Source organism: Aquarana catesbeiana, linkage group LG09 (assembly GCF_042186555.1).
Source record: "Aquarana catesbeiana isolate 2022-GZ linkage group LG09, ASM4218655v1, whole genome shotgun sequence".
Lineage (NCBI taxonomy): Eukaryota > Metazoa > Chordata > Amphibia > Anura > Ranidae > Aquarana > Aquarana catesbeiana.
Window position 1 is genome coordinate 70,569,907 of NC_133332.1, and position 17,794 is coordinate 70,587,700.

At 40.9% G+C, this 17,794-nt stretch overlaps 2 protein-coding genes across 2 annotated transcripts; both read right to left on the reverse strand.

Annotated features, from left to right (window-relative positions):
* Positions 1-621: 621 nt before the first annotated feature.
* Positions 622-1,017, reverse strand: SYCN (syncollin). The gene has a single exon (XM_073597915.1). The coding sequence runs from the start codon at positions 1,015-1,017 to the stop codon at positions 622-624; it is 396 nt and encodes a 131-aa protein (XP_073454016.1).
* A 3,059-nt stretch (positions 1,018-4,076) lies between these two features.
* LOC141107175 (uncharacterized) lies at positions 4,077-16,634 on the reverse strand. The gene is made up of 5 exons (XM_073597916.1): positions 16,477-16,634; positions 12,588-12,659; positions 9,524-9,658; positions 7,997-8,059; positions 4,077-4,716 (listed from the first exon to the last, which is right to left on the reverse strand). The coding sequence occupies exons 1-5, from the start codon at positions 16,630-16,632 to the stop codon at positions 4,483-4,485; spliced, it is 660 nt and encodes a 219-aa protein (XP_073454017.1). The 5' UTR covers positions 16,633-16,634; the 3' UTR covers positions 4,077-4,482.
* Positions 16,635-17,794: the final 1,160 nt, after the last annotated feature.

The window sequence follows — 17,794 nt, forward strand, 5'->3', positions numbered from 1 at the left end:
CTACTCTATCCAAAACAAAATAAAGGACTTGACATACTCTGTGAAGTCTACTTCAGCCTTTTTTTTTTTTAAAGTGTTACCATCTCTGTCAAGTTTTTATTTCTGTCTGTGACCCCATTGGAGAATTTTTCCCCACTCCCTACTCCTGCAATGCCCTTACAAGAAATTAGGACAGCAGTTGTCCTTTGGACAGAAGGGTACAGACATCTATGCAAACATCATGAGAAGTTCTAACTCATTGTCAGTCTACTAAAAATTCGTTTTTGTGTTTGTGTGTGTACCCATTGGTGAGATTTCCCATCAATTTCTGTCCCAATAGGAAGTAAGGGGACATCTCTTTAATAATAATAATAAATAATAATTGTTGGAATTTAACAAACAAAAAACTCACACTCACCCTCACCCATTTTCCTGGGTCTTATTTGCCCAATTACCCCAATCAACTCCTATTTTGAACTTTTACCTTACTCATAGACAGAGACAATTCTGAATTTTCAGAGGATTTATTCGAAGATTCAAAGGATGGTTATCATTATACAAAAGGCAGCTGAATGGTGGACCTTCATGCCATCTTAGGGGCTCCTCTTGTCCCAGAAGGTTCTGTAGACTTCCTCTGTTCTCTCAGTTACATTTGCAATAATAGGAAGAGATGGAGTCATTCCAGTTCCCAAGGAGCCCTTTCTTGACCTCTTCTAGCCGTGGATAAGACCCATTGTTGAACTTCTTAGTAACACCATCTTTTGGCTTTTTGGACCAGACAGTCAGCTCACATCGGGTAGCCACGACCAATGAGGAGATGCGATTGTTGAACCACGGGGCAATATAAGGCACATCCTCGCCAGGCTTGACATCCAGGTAATCCCCGGCACAGCAGTCTTCATAGTAGGCACTGCTGTCTGTGTACAGGCGGGCACACAGCTTGTTACCTTCATCATCTTTGACTTCAGCAGGCAGGGGGCAAGCTGCCAACGACAGGGCCACCAGCACGGGCAGGATGTAGACACTCAGGCACTTCATGGCTGATTACTAACAGGAGGAATGTGGGGCAGAATTTATGTGCAGTGGCATTGTTGGTACACGTCAATCTTGGCACCTTAAGAGCCCTCCGGCTGCACATTTCCCACAGGCAAATGCAGGTGTAGTGAAGGTTAACTGAGAAACAATGCCACCTGGTGCAGATCACTTGGCAGAAAATGAAGCTGTAAATGATGACAGAAGATAAATTGCCAATATCTTGCAGAACTTTGCAAAAGACTAGACACAGGAGTAATGCTCTGCACTTATTGTCAGAACTGCTGTGGCCCTCATAATTGCACTTAGCTATTTATTTTCACATGCTCAAACTCAGGGGCCACCTTATTAGCCACATCTACACTTTATAGCCAAACATATGCAACGACCCCTTAAACTATTGAGTTCAACTGTTTCCAGTGAAGAATAATAATTTATGCAGCATACATTTTGGACAATTGTGCATATTTCAAACTTGTGGCATCACTTTAGGGTTTTTTTTCTGTTCCAGCATGACTGTGCCCGTGTACACAAAGGCTGGGTTTGATGGGTTTGGTGTGAAGGAACCCGAATGGCCTACACAGAGCTCTGACCTCAACCCTACTGAACATAATTTAGATGATTTGAAATTACAACTGTGCCTAATAGTCAATTGGGCAGAACCACTGGGGGTGGGGAGTAGACCAAGCATTACTGGTTAACTGCAGCAGACGAAAGTCAGGTCACCAGCCTGACTGTATCTTAGGACTGGATGGACAGAAATTCAAATAATTTTGCATGTGAACTAGCTGTTGTGTACTAATTACAGCTATGTATTGAGCTGTTTGCCTGGACTTAGCTTTAAAGTGCACCTTTGCCTAGACCAATGTTTCTTCGGTCAAGGCACCCTTTAAAAATTATGGACAGTCTCAAGGCATCCCATTCTAAAATGTAAAAGCTATTCCAGCAGTTTTACAAAATGCAGCAACATCCACAAGTCCAAGTAGGACACTCAACGCTGAAGGTGATTTATTCTTCCAAAACAAATACACTTTTGCAAATTGGTTCTGACTAGTATTCCAATGTTTCTCTTCTCCCTCAGTTATTCTCCATCCCTAAGCTAATGTTATCCCAACACTGATGGAGAGGGGCAGGGGTGGGTCAAACAAGGATGCCATGCAGGCGACTGACATCCTTCTTATCAACTGATGATGCCATTGGTTGTTAGAACACCGGCAGCTAGAAGATTGTAATGGTGCACAATGAAAACCTGTGACTTGGTGTAACTAAAAGACAGCCTTCATCCACACACCGGCTTGAATACAATTTTTGGGCAATTTTTAAGCATTTTGCTGAGGCACCCCTGAAGAAAAGAAGAAACCTCAAGGCACCCTGGTTGAAAAAGTCTGGCCTAGACTATGGACATCAAACTATTTACATATTCTTAAGGGTCAAAGGCTAAGTTTAGCTTAAAAAAATTAATAAATGCACGTATATTTGTAGGTAAAAATCGTGAATTTATAAAAAAAAATTCTGGAGCCTGCATAGTATTTGCACCCACAGTCAGCAGATCGTGGGTGCAATGTCAGGCTCCTGTTGAATCTCAGTATAGCTCTCTGTCCTTACCTCCCATACAAACAGAGATTTACTGGAAAGCAGGAAGATCAATGAACTGTGAGAGTGTTCACCAGTGCCCTCATAGTTCATTGAGAACTAAAAGCCATCTGTCATAGTGGAAGATGGTAGTTATATCACAGATCAATATGAATGAATCATAAAAAAGGAGCTGCGCTAATAGATTAATACGTATAAGTGAATATTATAAAAATATTGAAGTGCATATAAACTCAAAATAAATTGTGCGTAACCAGTCTATTAACACAGATGCATATAAATGATGGTTGAATTGATGGACAACAATCCCAAAAACACCACAACAGACGTGTGCACCTCCACCACACAGAGTGCGTGCTTATCAGAAGGCAAGCTATTCGTGCTTGTGGCTATCAACCCAGCCAGGCCCTTTATAATGAGGATATTAGGATACCATCTCACAGGAGGGTTCTATGGGTGATGGGACAGGATATACACCAGGAACCAAGGCAACGCGATGTTCCAATGTTTATCATTTACCAGATGAGTATACCCAGAAATGAGAGAAGCTCACCATAGTGTAAATCAGATAAACATTCAATTTATTCACTATAAAAGTTGCACTTACATAAGAAGCATAAGTGAAAGCATTATGTAACAAAGCTGGCCGGCTAACAAACACCCGTTCTCTCGGGACCGCTACGCGATGACGTCAGCACGCCACTCCTTTTTGGGATTGTCCATCAATTCAACCATCAAGTTAAATGCATTCGTGTTAATGGACTGGTTATGCACAATTTATTTTGAGATTATATGCACTTCAGTATTTTTAATATTATTCACTTATACGTATTAATCTATTAGCGCAGCTCCTTTTTTATGATTTTGCTATTTTTGTAGAAAAAAAGCTGAGATTTCTGTGATTCCTTTGTGAACTTTAAAGATTGATTCTCCACAATGCCAATAGCTGCAGAGGTAAATCAAGACGTGTTTTAAAGTACTTTTGCTGTTTGTTCAGAATATGTAAATACTTTAGTATGCATAATTTTGGACCTGGTTTAAGTATTTGTAGTCAATACCTATCTTTGACACCATAAAAGTGTATGCTTTTTGTAAAAAAAAAAAAAAAAAAAAAAAAAAAAGGAGGATGTATTTGTGTGGTTATGCTGTATTTCTACGTGGAAATAGAAAACAGGTATTTCTGGATTTTCCATTTATGTGTATTGAATGCATATACACACAGAAATACAAAGTATATATGTATATGTATAGCAGAGTGTAATTCAGTGGGCTTTTGCTGTTAACAAACTAAAATGATCAATAGAAGAAAAATATATATTTAAATATTTTAATCAATATAACAAAACAACTGAACATTTAGTAAAAAAAACATTTTTCGTATCACATTTTATACTATAAAATATATTATTTTAAATATATAATAATAATAATTTATAATAATATATAATACAACTACATAATAAACTTGCACAAGTTTTTTTGGCACTGCCATAAAATTACAATTATAATAATTATCAAATATACACCATAAATATATTACAATATAAAAACATATTGCATGTAAATATAACACAATGAGTGAAATATACTAAGACTGGAAAAGACAGAATCTGGAGCAGCTGTGAATGGCAACCATTTAGCTTCTATTTTCAGATAACTTTCAGCTTTGAAAATGAAAGCTGGAAGCTGATTGGTTGCCATGCACAACTGTTCCAGTCTTAGTAAATTCCCCTCTATATCACAGTAGATAATGTAAAATTTCAAGTCATGTAAGTCTTTAAGAAGGAACCAGGTTCATTGCCATGCTCGCTTCAGTGGCAGCTTATTGGGTCTCCTTAGAAGGCACCGCTAGGTGTTATTTATTTTTATTGTTTGTGGTTATATGTTTTGTTTTGCAGCTGGTTTTGCTGACTTTGCTTTGTTCTTTTTGCCTTTGTGTTTTCCTTTTCCTTTTCCTTTATGTTTTTTTGACGATTGGACATTGGGGCCGATTGGAAGACTTCCTTTCTGCACACCTCTGTGATGATCCTCAGGAAGGACAAAGCCCACATCTTCATGCAGAGTCCAGATAAGGTTGAACAGAACATTGCTCTGTAGACACTCTGCAGAAACCTAGCGGGATACATAGTAACAGACTGGTATTAGAAAAGTACTTTGTCTAGCAATAAATCAAAGCCAGAGCATTGTCCATTCATGCTGCCATATGCACCGCTTATGGTGCAGCCCCTCCAGTCCTGTTGCCCCCATTACCCCAGTGCTAATCTCTGCTCATTACTAGTGCTGCACTCAGTAGGAGAAATATTGCAATCATACTCCACTTCCCCAATAATTTTAGAAATGTGCAGACTGGAAAGGTAGCTGCAGACCTGTGGTTGAAATTCACTTTAATACTGGCACCATCAGTAGCACATTTTATCTTTGCTTGGCTCCTTGGTCACTCCATTTGGCTGCTGGGAGTGAAGAAAAATACTGGTATTTCTGGATTTGGGGTAGCATGTGACTCTCTTAAGAGACAGTGTTGGTACTTGATGGGCCACCAGGCAACCAGCACCGTCACAGTTAGGCATGGAAGTAGCCCTGAGATCTGTATACATAAGGACTCGTTCTCTTTACTTCCAATGTTGCAAATGTAAAGAAGCTACAGTGCCTAGTGTGTTTAACTTTAAAGGTCAATATTACAGTGAACCTGTGCAGAGACTATGCACATTAAGTAATTTACATATTATGACAATCAATTAAATCACTTTAAAACAAGCCCTCGATTATTTCTGTAGCTATAGACATTGGGGGGAAATTCATCTTCAAAGTTCACAATGGAGGCACTGAGATCTTATCTCTTTTCCTATTACAATACAGCGGAAACTTGGCAGCCTGCCAGCCTTCTAATGTACACCAATCAGCCATTACTTTATTATCACTCACAGGTAAAGTGAATACCATTGATTTTCTCGTCACAATGGTACCTCACACTAGGTGGGATATATTAAGCAGCAAGTGAGCATAATGTTCCTTAAGTTGTGTTGAAAGCAGAAAAAAATAGGCAAATGTAAAGAGTTTAGGACTTGACAAGGCCAAATTGTAATTGCTAGACGACTGGATCAGAGCAATTCCAAAACTACAGCTCTTATGGGATGTTCCTGTTCTGCAGTGGTCAGGACCTACCAAAAGTGGTCCAAGGAAGGGAAACCAGGGAACCAGCGGCAGGGTCATTGATGCACGTGGGGAGCGAAGGCTGGCCGCCTATAATCCAATCCAATAGAACAGCTTCTGTAGCTCAAATTGCTACAAAAAGGTAATGCTGGTTCCAATAGATAGGAGTCAGAATACACAGTGCATCACAGTTTGTTGTCTATGGGGCTGTGGAGCTGCAGACCGGTCAGAGTGCCCATGCTGCTCCGTGTCCACAGCCAAAAGTGCCTGCAATGGGCATGTGAACATTAAAACTGGACCATATAGCAATAGAAGAAAGTAACCTGTTTGTTTAACCGCCAGCCGCCGCAGTTACACTGTCGCAACATGGCTCGCCTGCGCGAATCGCTGTCATGTTACGTCATGTTGCTGGCCCCAGGAGCCGATGCGAGACCACCGGGCTCCAGCGATCGCTCGTAACACTGCGAGAACCGAGATCGAGATCTCTGTGTGAAAACACAGAGATCCCAGTTCTCTGAGGGGAAAAGTGACAGATCGTCTGTTCATACAAAGTATGAACAGCGATCTGTCATCTCCCCTACACAGTCTCCTCCCCCCCTTCAGTTAGATCACACACTAGGGAACACAGTAACCCCTTGAGTGCCCCCCTAGTGTTAACCCCTTCCCTGCCAGTGACATTTTTACAGTACTTAATGCATTTTTAATCGCACTGATCGCTGTATTAATGCCAATGGTCCCAAAAATGTGTCAAAATTGTCCGATGTGTCCACCATAATGTCACAGTCATGATAAAAATCGCAGATCACCGCCATTACTAGTAAAAAAATAATAATAATAAAAATGCTATAAATCTATCCCCTATTTTGTAGACGCTATAACTTTTGCACAAACCAATCAATATACACTTATTGCAATTTTTTTTACCAAAAATATGTAGAAGAATACATATCGGCCTAAACTGAGAATTTTTTTTTTTTTAATGGGGATATTTATTATAGCAAAAGTACAAAATATTGTGTTTTTTTCAAAATTGTCGCTCTTTTTTTGTTTATAGCGCAAACAATAAAAACCGCAGAGATGCTCAAATACCACCAAAAGAAACCTCTATTTGTGGGAAAAAAAGGACGTCAATTTTGTTTGGGTACAATGTCGCACGAATGCGCAATTGTCAGTTAAAGCGATGCAGTGCCGAATTGCAAAAAGTGCTCTGGTCAGGAAGGGGGTAAAATCTTCTGGGGCTGAAGCAGTTAATCATGTTTTCTTTTACCTCTTGTGGATGCCAAGTACGCGTGGGTCACTTACCTGGGAAAGAGATGGCACCAGGATGCACTATGGGAAGAAGGCACGCCAGCGGCAAAAGATGGACCTTTTGAATACTACGTGAGTTTGATTATGTTATGGTGGGAGGACATAATGATATGGCTGATTGGTGTAAACACACGGTAGGTCTGAAACCAATTTAGGTCTCATTCACATGAGCGCCACTCTCCACCACCTCTTTCAGAAGGGGGGTATTTTGTATTGAAATAGCGTGTCACAGTGGCGGAAGTATAGGGGTCGCTGAGGTCGCCACAGCGACCGGGCCCCATGCTGCAGGGGCACTTGAGGGCCCCCTGTATACCTCGATAAGGAGCGGCAAGGGCGGCTGAGACCGAGCTCCCCGATCCTCAGCTGAACTTTAATCAGCACTGCAGGGAGCTCGTCACATTGATTTGACCTAAAGTGAAAGCACAGTGTGTGCTGTGCTCTTTGTCCCCCCCTATGGTGCAGTACCCGTCAGGAAGAGGTAAAGTAAAATACTGCTGATTTTTAAAAGGCTTTATGTGTGTGTGTGCATGTATGTATGCATGCATGTGTTTATTTGTGTGTGCATATGTGCATTTTTATATATATATATATATATATATATATATATATGTGTGTGTGTGTGTGTACATACAGTATATGTGTGTGTGCGTTTATATATGTATATGTGTGTGTGTTTACATGTATGTATGCACATTTTATGTATGCACGTTTAATCCTGACCCCCTATATGTGTACAATCAGAACTGATTTTTATTTCTTGCTTGTTCATAGTACCAGCAAAAAAAAAAAAAATGCTGTTCCCATTTTTGCCACAATAATAAAATGGCTGTGAATGAAAGGAAATCCCAAACTGTTATTGACCCTTGATGTTGCAATCTACAACCTCAGAGCAAAAAATGTATTAATGGTTACTTGCGATTTGTTCCTGACATACCTTCTCAGTGTCCTTCATCAGACGTCGCTGACAGACTTCTCCTTTTCTGGATTTTGTTGCCTCCTGCAAAAATTCCGAATGTTAGCCAAGCCACTTTTAAATGCAGCAGTTTTCACAATTATCAACACAAATTTGAATAAAATGTTTTATTCATAATCCATAAGTTCAGCTATTCTGTTTTGGAAAGGGTGTGCAAAGTTACCCAGCAGATGATAGCTTACATGTGCCGAACGGAAGGAAATACAGTGGAAGCTTGGATTACGAGCATAATCCGTTCCAGGAGAATGCTTGTAATCCAAAGCACTCGCATGTCAAAACAAGTTTCCTCATAGAAGTCAATGGAATTTGTTCCGCATTGACTTCTATTGCATGCAATACCGCATGTGGCCAGAGGTGTGTGTGTGTGTGTGTTGGGGGGGGGGGCGCCGGAGAGCCTCGGAAATACTCAGGGAAATCTCGGCTGAACTCGGAAACCCTCGGAAAGGCTCGGCAACACTTGGGTATTTCCGAGTGTTTCCGAGTATTTCCGAACGGCTCCAAACCATTCTGAGTGTCACCGGCGCCCCCGCACCTCTGGCCAAATGCGGTACTGCACACCCCATTAGCTTGAATTCTGCTGGTTTTGCGAGACAACACTCGCAAACCGAGTAAGAATTTTTTTTTAAAAAGTTGCTCGTCTTTCAAAACGCTTGTTAACCGCATTACTCGTTAACCTCCCTGGCGGTATGATTCTTTCGGATTTTAGGTGCTGAAAGCGGTACAATTATTTTGCATGGAAATTTGGCGTTTTATATTGTAGGTCTGTAAATCTTAACAATAACACACTTAAATCTGTCCAAACCAGAGTCTAGTAGATATCCCGGGTATGATAAAGTTTGAAACACAAAAACATAAATTATAATATAATAAATAAAAATAAATAATTTAAAAAAATTTAAAAAAATAGTAATAAAATAAATTTCCCCACAATTCACTATCACTCAATTCTGCAAGTGTTCTAATTTACTATCGCTGTTTTCTAGCTGGTCTAAAGCCACTTTTGACGTAAAGGGACACTTTTTGGTTGCTATGGACAATCTCCAGTTTCCAGGCAGAAAGAACAGTGTATATCATGTAAAACTGCATGCAGGGCATGGGCCAAAGCACTGGGGACAAAAGGGATGTGAAATCATTTCATACAGTACTGTAATCTGTAAGATTACAGTACTGTATGTGTTATGATTTTGACATTTTTTTGAATTTGCCGCCAGGCTCCGCCCCCGTGCGTCGCGCCGCTCGCAGGGAACGGAGCCTGGCACGGAGAGGCTTCGGAGGAGGACGGAGCCCGCAGACACAGCAGGGGGACATCGCAGGATCCCGGGGACAAGGTAAGTAAAGCCGCCCCAGGATCCTGCAATGCGATCCCGAGTGTGGCTCGGGGTTACCGCTAATGGTACTGAATTTTAACCCCCGAGCCACACTCGGGAATACCGCCAGGGAGGCTACCCAAGGTTCCACTGTAGTTGAAAGATTTTTGATACAACTTACACATTTGGACAGCTCAGTCTGGATTATATCGAATGTTTCCAAATTGTTTTTCACCAGTGAGTCCGGCGCCATATTTTCCAGGACTTTCACAACCAGTGACAACCTGTATAATGTCAGAGGAAGTCTCTCCACCCCCTGAAAAAAAATTAAGTAGTAGAGCAATGATGAGTACAGTACACAGAGGTGACAAGACTCTTCTTCATGCCTTTCAGTGATCACACATTTAAAGCTAAAATCTGAGCAGATATAAAAAAAACTACAAAAAAAAAACGATACTACTGAATGCAGCTCTGCAATCATTAATACATCACTAAATATTTTTTTATTTAATGCAAGCAGTGTAAGTACCTGAATTCGACCTGGTATCAGCCCCTTGCAGTCTCTGTACAGCAGAGCTCAGACTGGGAGAGGGAGCAGCAGCACAGAGCCAATCAGTCGGATTGCAGTGCTTATGTGCTAAAAAGAAACATTCTAATAGGAGCAGAGAGCATAGTGGCAGAGAGATGGGCTGATCACTGTGCTGCTTCTCCTTCACTGTCCAGTCACAGACAGCAAAAAAAAAATCAGATCTCCTATGCTGTGTGGCAGAGATTTGTTAAAGGAGAAGTATGGACTTCGAAAACAAACATAGTTACATAGTAGGTGAGGTTGAAAAAAGACACAAGTCCATCAAGTCCAACCTATGTGTGTGATTATGTGTCAGTATTACCTTGTATATCCCTGTTTGTTGTGGTCGTTCAGGTAATTATCTAATGTTTTTTTGAAGCTATTGATGCCCCCCGCTGAGACCACCGCCTGCGGAAGGGAATTCCACATCCTTGCCGCTCTTACAGTAAAGAACCCTCTATCCATTTTAGCCCCTTCCCGACCAGCCGCCACAGTTGTACTGCGGCAGGTTGGCTACCCTGGGCGAAACAACGTTACCTTGCGTCAGTCCACCTTTTGACCACAAGGGGGCGCACGCACGCGAAGCCAGAGCAGATGCGCATGCCCAGTGGTCGCGATGACCGCCGGGCACCCGCGATCGCTCCACACAGACACAGAACAGAGATCTGTCAATGTAAACGGACAGATCTCCGTTCTGTCAGGGGTGAGGAGAGCGATCAGTGTTCATACTAAGTATGAACACCGATCGCTCTCCTCACTCAGGCAGGTTCACACCCCCCCCCCCCCACAGTTAGAATCACTCCCTAGGACACACAACCCCTTGATCGCCCCCTAGTGTTAACCCCTTCCCTGCCAGTGACATTTACACAGTAATCAGTGCATCTTTATAGCACTGATCGTTGTATAAATGCCAATGGTCCCAAAAATGTGATAAAACTGTCTGATCTGTCCGCCATTATGTCGCAGTCCCGATAAAAATCGCTGATCACCGCCATTACTAGTAAAAAAAAAAATAATAAAAATGCCATAAATCTTTCCCCTATTTTGTAGACGCTATAACTTTTGCGAAAACCAATCAATATACGCTTATTGCGATTTTTATTACCAAAAATATGTAGAGGAATACATATCGGCCTAAACTGAGGAAGAAATTTGCTTTTTTTAAAAAAAAAAAATAGGAATATTTATTATAGCAAAAAGTACAAAATATTGTGTTTTTTAAAAAATTGTTGCTCTTTTTTTGTTTATAGCACAAAAAATAAAAACCGCAGAGATGATCAAATACCACCAAAAGAAAGCTCTATTTGTGGAAAAAAAAAGGAAATCAATTTTGTTTGGTTACAACGTCGCACAACCGCACAATTGTCAGTTAAAGCGGCGCAGTGCTGTATCGCAAAAAATGGCCTGGTCATTGAGCAGCCAAATCTTCCGGGGCTGAAGTGGTTAAGGTTAAACCTCTTTTCTTCTAATTTTAATGAGTGGCCACGAGTCTTATTAAACTCCCTTCCACAGAAAAGTTTTATCCCTATTGTGGGGTCACCAGTACAGTATTTGTAAATTGAAATCATATCCCCTCTCAAGCGTCTCTTCTCCAGAGAGAATAAGTTCAGTGCTCGCAACCTTTCCTCATAACTAATATCCTCCAGACCCTTTATTAGCTTTGTTGCCCTTCTTTGTACTCGCTCCATTTCCAGTACATCCTTCCTGAGGACTGGTGCCCAGAACTGGACAGCATACTCTAGGTGCGGCCGGACCAGAGTCTTGTAGAGCGGGAGAATTATCGTTTTATCTCTGGAGTTGATCCCCTTTTTAATGCATGCCAATATTCTGTTAGCTTTGTTAGCAGCAGCTTGGCATTACATGCCATTGCTGAGCCTATCTTCTACTAGGACCCCCAGGTCCTTTTCCATCCTAGATTCCCCTAGTGGTTAGCCCCCCCAGTGAGTAGATTGTATTCATATTTTTGGCACCCAAATGCATTATTTTACATTTTTCCACATTACACCTCATTTGCCATGTACATACCATGCCAACATACATACTTGCCTCCGACTGGACCGAGAGCTAAGCGACCAGCAGTCATGCGATCGCTCAGTTCTCAGGCTTAGAGCTGGCAGAGAACAACTGCAACATCAGACCAATACTGCAGCTGTTCCCTGCCAGCTATAAACCTGAGAACTGAGCAATCACATGACTGCTAATCGCTTAGCTTTTGGGTCCTCTTGGAGCTGAGAACACTGACTGGCGGGTTAAAGTGCTCTCCACTCTGGCCCTCCAGTTCTCACTGGTGTGTCGGGCTGGGGAAGGGGACGGGAGCAGCCGGCTCCAGCTAAGCAGCATGCCAAGAGACTGAGCTGGGTGCCAATCCGGGTGGATCCTTCCAGAGCCTGGAGCAGCTCTGTGATGTCAGATGATAGCGGCTTCAGCTGATCGTAGGTCACAGGAGAGCAAAAGTAAAGTAAGTGAACTACTGTGATCCAGGGGTGTAAAGGATAAAGCAAATCTGCTCCTTTGTACAGATTTAGTTTATACCCAAAACTGATACAAAACAACAAAAAGTAACATGCCCACAAATAAAAGATAAACCAGAAACTAATGCAGCACTCTAGAAGTGCATAGAAAAAACTGATTGAAGACAGGAACAGAATCACAGAACAGAAAAAATAATAATTCATACCGTTAAGTTACAGTCGGGAACATTATTCATTTGAAACACATGGCGACATTTGGAATCGTGGCTTCCCTGTTCCTGCAGAGAGAGACAAACGTGAACAAGAGATGGTCAGACCACAAATCAAGGCCCTCTACCAAATATCCAATATTCTACAAATATGATCTTCGTATGTGTGATTGAAAGTAAACCACCATTTTACACTTTATCTGGAAAAAAATGTAAATGATTGTAGCCTCACTTTAATTTCTTCTTTACTTAAACAGCCCATGGAGGATTCTTTTTTTTGTTCAAACATTGGGCTGAATGAAAAAAAAAAAAAGAGAATTCTCCCGCTGTGCTTTAGTATTCTGATTAGTGCTGCCAACTATAGCCAGCAGCGCTGATCGATTGGCAATAATCTGACAGGGAGGCTGTACAGAAGTCAATCGGTAAATTGTACTGAAATTTAGCTAGTCCCTGCTGAACCAGCCGAATTCCAATCCATGCATTGCCTACCTTAGAGACAAGCACTGCAAAAATAGCGGGGAACCAACACTTCCGGGAATCTCAGATCCTCCAATATCTGTTGCCAGCTTCCCCAACCTCCCCTCCTCCCCTCCTCCTTCCCCCGCCATTATTCTCCATCATGTCCGAGTTTTGAGCAAAGCTACCAGGTAGCAGCTTAACCCAGATTTAAGGACAATGCCTACTTTTCCGATGTATGAAGCATTTTTAGCAACAAATTTTACATTTTACTTTCTAGAAGAAATATATTCTTCCCTCTCCCCTGCAGCTTCAGTGCTCATAATAGAGGTGCAAGACTCTGCTTTCCACAAATGCATGCCAGGGATGGCTGACAGCTTCAGAGCCTGATTGTTGCTCCTGTGGTTTCAGAAGTTGCAGCAACTACAGCATATAAGTCATTGGTGTGTGGCCTTAACCTGACCATACACTAGTAGAATTTCGTTTGAATTTTTTTTTTCCTGTTCAATTGGTTTATTGGAACAAAAGCAAGGTATACTATAATGTAAACAGTAAATCACAATAAATCATTCTTCAGAAAAGTACAAAGATAGCTATCAAGCTACAATTAAATGGTGGTCGTAGAACATAGGTTCTCAGTGCAAGGCATAGACAGTTGGCAAAGATGATATTGTGTGAATGAACCATAAGAGACCAGTATACATTTAACAAATAAGTGTAACAGACTAGAACTGATGTTGCAGTGCAGGAGTTCAGATGATAGGGTAGCATGTCTAAGCATGAGAAGGGTCATTGACCCTGGTGGCCACTTGAACAAAAGAAGAACGAATAATATAAGAAAAGTTTGAAAATGAGAGCAAAGTAGAGGAAGTAGAGGATGGAAGAGTTGTGGGGAGAGGGAACGAGAGGAAGGGGGTCCTTGGTAATGGGATAAAATAGGAGAGTGGGAGTGAGGAACCACGGGAGGCTGCTGGAAGGAGGAGGCTTCAACGCCTCAACACCTGAATGAAGTGTGTTGCAAATTTATGGGAGCAATAAGGACTCTGGCTGTGAGAAATGCCTCAATTTTGGCGTAAATCATAGCTTGCGTTATCTTGTGTTTTACTGCAAGAACGCAAGGGTTAGGGGTCTTCCAGGACTTCGCTAGAATCTGCTTGGCTGCCGTAGTAATCTGCAGGACAAGCTTATGCTGACGGTGTGTTAGTTCTGAGGGCTTCTTATTGAGAAGCGCTACAATGGTGTCTGGGAGGAAAGGGTAATCAAACAGTGTAGATGCAATGGTAAAGTCCTCAGTCCGAAAGATTTAAGCAACCGAGCAAGACCACCAAATGTGCAGATGTGTGCCCTCGGCTGTGAAGCCACAGAAGCAGGTTGACTGGTATTGTGGGAGACATTTTGCAATCCTGACGGTGACCTAGTACCACCTAGTGAGCACTTTGTAATTGTTTTTCTGAGCTATAATATTTTGTGAGGAGGACTTCGTCGACTTGGCAGGGTCTAAGGTAAGCCTGATGTCTCTTTCCCACTTGTTGATGTAGGAAGAGGCAGCAGTGTTCTCGGATACTAGTAGGTGGGAGTATAGGGAGCAAACAAGGTCCTTCTTGTGAGGATTGCTCCTTCATGCCCGCTCAAAGAAGGATGTATAAAAGTGTTTTATCTGAAGGTAACTAAATAATTCCTTGGGAGGAATTTCCTTTGAATTTTAAAAACATTTGTTTGGTTTTCCAATTGTTAGTTGGGTCATATTGGCATTTGTTTTTGACCGCAGTGACAAGAAAATTCAAAGGAACAGGATGGAAATTTTTTCTCGAACAAATGAATAAATGAACAAGTGGGGTGGGCGACTACATGGCAAATGAGGTTCAATGTAGAAAAATGTAAAATAATGCATTTGGGTGGCAAAAATATGAATGCCATCTGTACACTGGGGGGAGAACCTCTGGGGGAATCTAGGATGGATAAGGACTTGGGGGTCCTAGTAGATGATAGGCTCAGCAATGGCATGCAATGCCAAGCTGCTGCTAACAAAGCAAACAGAATATTGGCATGCATTAAAAGGGGGATCAACTCCAGAGATAAAATGATAATTCTCCCGCTCTACAAGACTCTGGTCCGGCCGCACCTAGAGCATGCTGTCCAGTTCTGGGCACCAGTCCTCAAGAAGGATGTACTGGAAATAGAGCGAGTACAAAGAAGGGCAACAAAGCTAATAAAGGGTCTGGAGGATCTTAGATTAGGAAAGGTTGCGAGCACTGAACTTATTCTCTCTGGCGAAGAGACGCTTGAGAGGGGATATGATTTCAATTTACAAATACTGTACTGGTGACCCCATAATAGGGATAAAACTTTTTCGCAGAAGAGAGTATAACAAGACTCACGGCCACTCATTACAATTAGAAAAAAAGAGGTTTAACCTTAAACTACGTAGAGGGTTCTTTATTGTAAGAGCGGCAAGGATGTGGAATTCCCTTCCACAGGCGGTGGTCTCAGCGGGGAGCATTGATAGCTTCAAGAAACTATTAGATAAGCACCTGAATGACCACAACATACAGGGATATACAATGTAATACTGACACATAATCACACACATAGGTTGGACTTGATGGACTTGTGTCTTTTTTTAACCTCACCTACTATGTAACTATATAAATGAATGTGGTTTTTGTTCAGGAATGTTCGGTCACTCCAAAATCAAATGTTAATAGCAAATATTTTTGACGGGCTTTCAAATGACATTTGTCATGCTATCTAATGTTCTGGTCAGAATGTTCGAATGAAAGTTTATACGAACAATTATTTGAAAATCTATTAAAGGATGGACAGCAATACAAGTAGTAGTGTCGTGTTTTTCATGTGCAATAGGGAGCTGTAGCATCACCACTAATGGCTTCATATAAAAAGACTCTTTATGGTAAGTACAGAAACTCTATTTCCTGGAGCATCATGGCAGCATATGATGGGTTGTGACTCTGTGCCCTCAACCCAACAGGACCAGAAGTATATACGTTCCTAATTTTTTGTTTTTCTCACTGAAGTGCACTCCCTGTGTATGGCAATTTATTCCCCATTGTATACTCCAGGAAAAAAACTGAACATTTAAAATTGTATACTCACCTTTCAGTACTTTTCCATTCCTTGTACATCTTCATGGCAGAATACGCATTCCCACCCTTATGATGGTTAATAAGAATGGGGGAAAACTCCAAAATGTATACACTTCCAGTCCCAGGGGGCAGAGCCACAACCCATCATATGCTGCCATGAAGATACATTGGAAAAAGAAAATTACGAAAAAGGTGAGAATATAATTTCCGTCTTCTCCTCCATCAGTAAAAACTGCGCTTTCACCAATGGCTAGCATGCATGCAACTTGGGCCAGTCTTTTGTAATTAAAAGGTATCAAGATTATTGCTTTGCCGCATCCACTTACGTATCGGTTCTGTAGCTCTTTAACATGTGGCATGGCACCAAGGATTATTCCTTTAAGTATAGACGGGTGGCAATGTATTGGTTTTCCCACCACTGTATTTTTAAGGAATAAGCAGTATAAGAAAGTGGCCACCACCAATTTGATAACAGCGTACATTTCTGCAAAAAGAATAAAAAAAAAAAAATTAGAACCATAAGTAGAGGTATAAATAGCTTATTAGCAATATACTTATACTGATTGTCAAGAAATCAGTACTATTGATCAGCCCCATCATACAGAATACACACTTACCTGCAATAGGTATTTTGTCTGTAGTCTGTACAGTACTTGCAGCCTCTTCAGTGCTGGTTTGAGAACTCTACCAAGACTCTCCATGTTGATCTTTTTATATCCAAGTCCCAAGCAGAAAACCACATTCATATTCATATTCATGATGTCCAGGTTTTTTTAACGAAGTATAGAAAGTTAATTACTGCGGGAAGTTCTGTTTGGCTTTCACTTTCCTCCTGTACAGGTGAACAGGTGTAACCAGGAAAGTACTTCCCCCGCCTCTCCCATTGAAGGCTCCACCCTTCTATAGATCACATGTGTTTACAGCACAAAGGTCATCTGTCACACAGCAATAGGCCTCTTGCACACACTTACTGATGTTTATATGCAAAATCTTGTTGGAGAAAGATCCAAAAAACCCAAGTTATGTTTCATAAAGGCCTTGTATGTATATATATATATATATATATATATATATATATATATATATATATATATTCACAATAAGTTTCAAAAAATCTTTGATTGTGGAAAAAAAAAAAAAAAAATATATATGCGTACAGGTGCATAAACTTGAATACGCATCTACACATGTAAAATTATTTTTCATCTTTATCTAGCTGCCAGTGTTTCAATGCAGCTAGATATATGCTTGCATGTACTTGTGTGTGTATACATGTAATTTACTGCACAAAATAAATACACAGCTACAAACTGGACCGATGTGAATGTAAAATTCGTTACCCTCTTTTTGTTTAATATAAAGTGCTTCGTAAATTGGTAATTACCTATGATAGTTATGTTTTGGGAATGAAATGCCATAGCTAATACAGGCTTTCGTTTTTTTTTCTTTTTTTTATTTAAACAACAAAAATATCAATGGGGCTTATGCTCAGAATCAATCACTTTTTTTTTTTTTTTTTTTATTTAAACATTTTTTATTGAAAAAAAAAATCAAGACTCTTTTCTAGGTCACAAAATTGTGGGATGCCCAAAAAAAGCATGCATCTGATACTAACAATTATATATTGCAATCAATTTATAATTG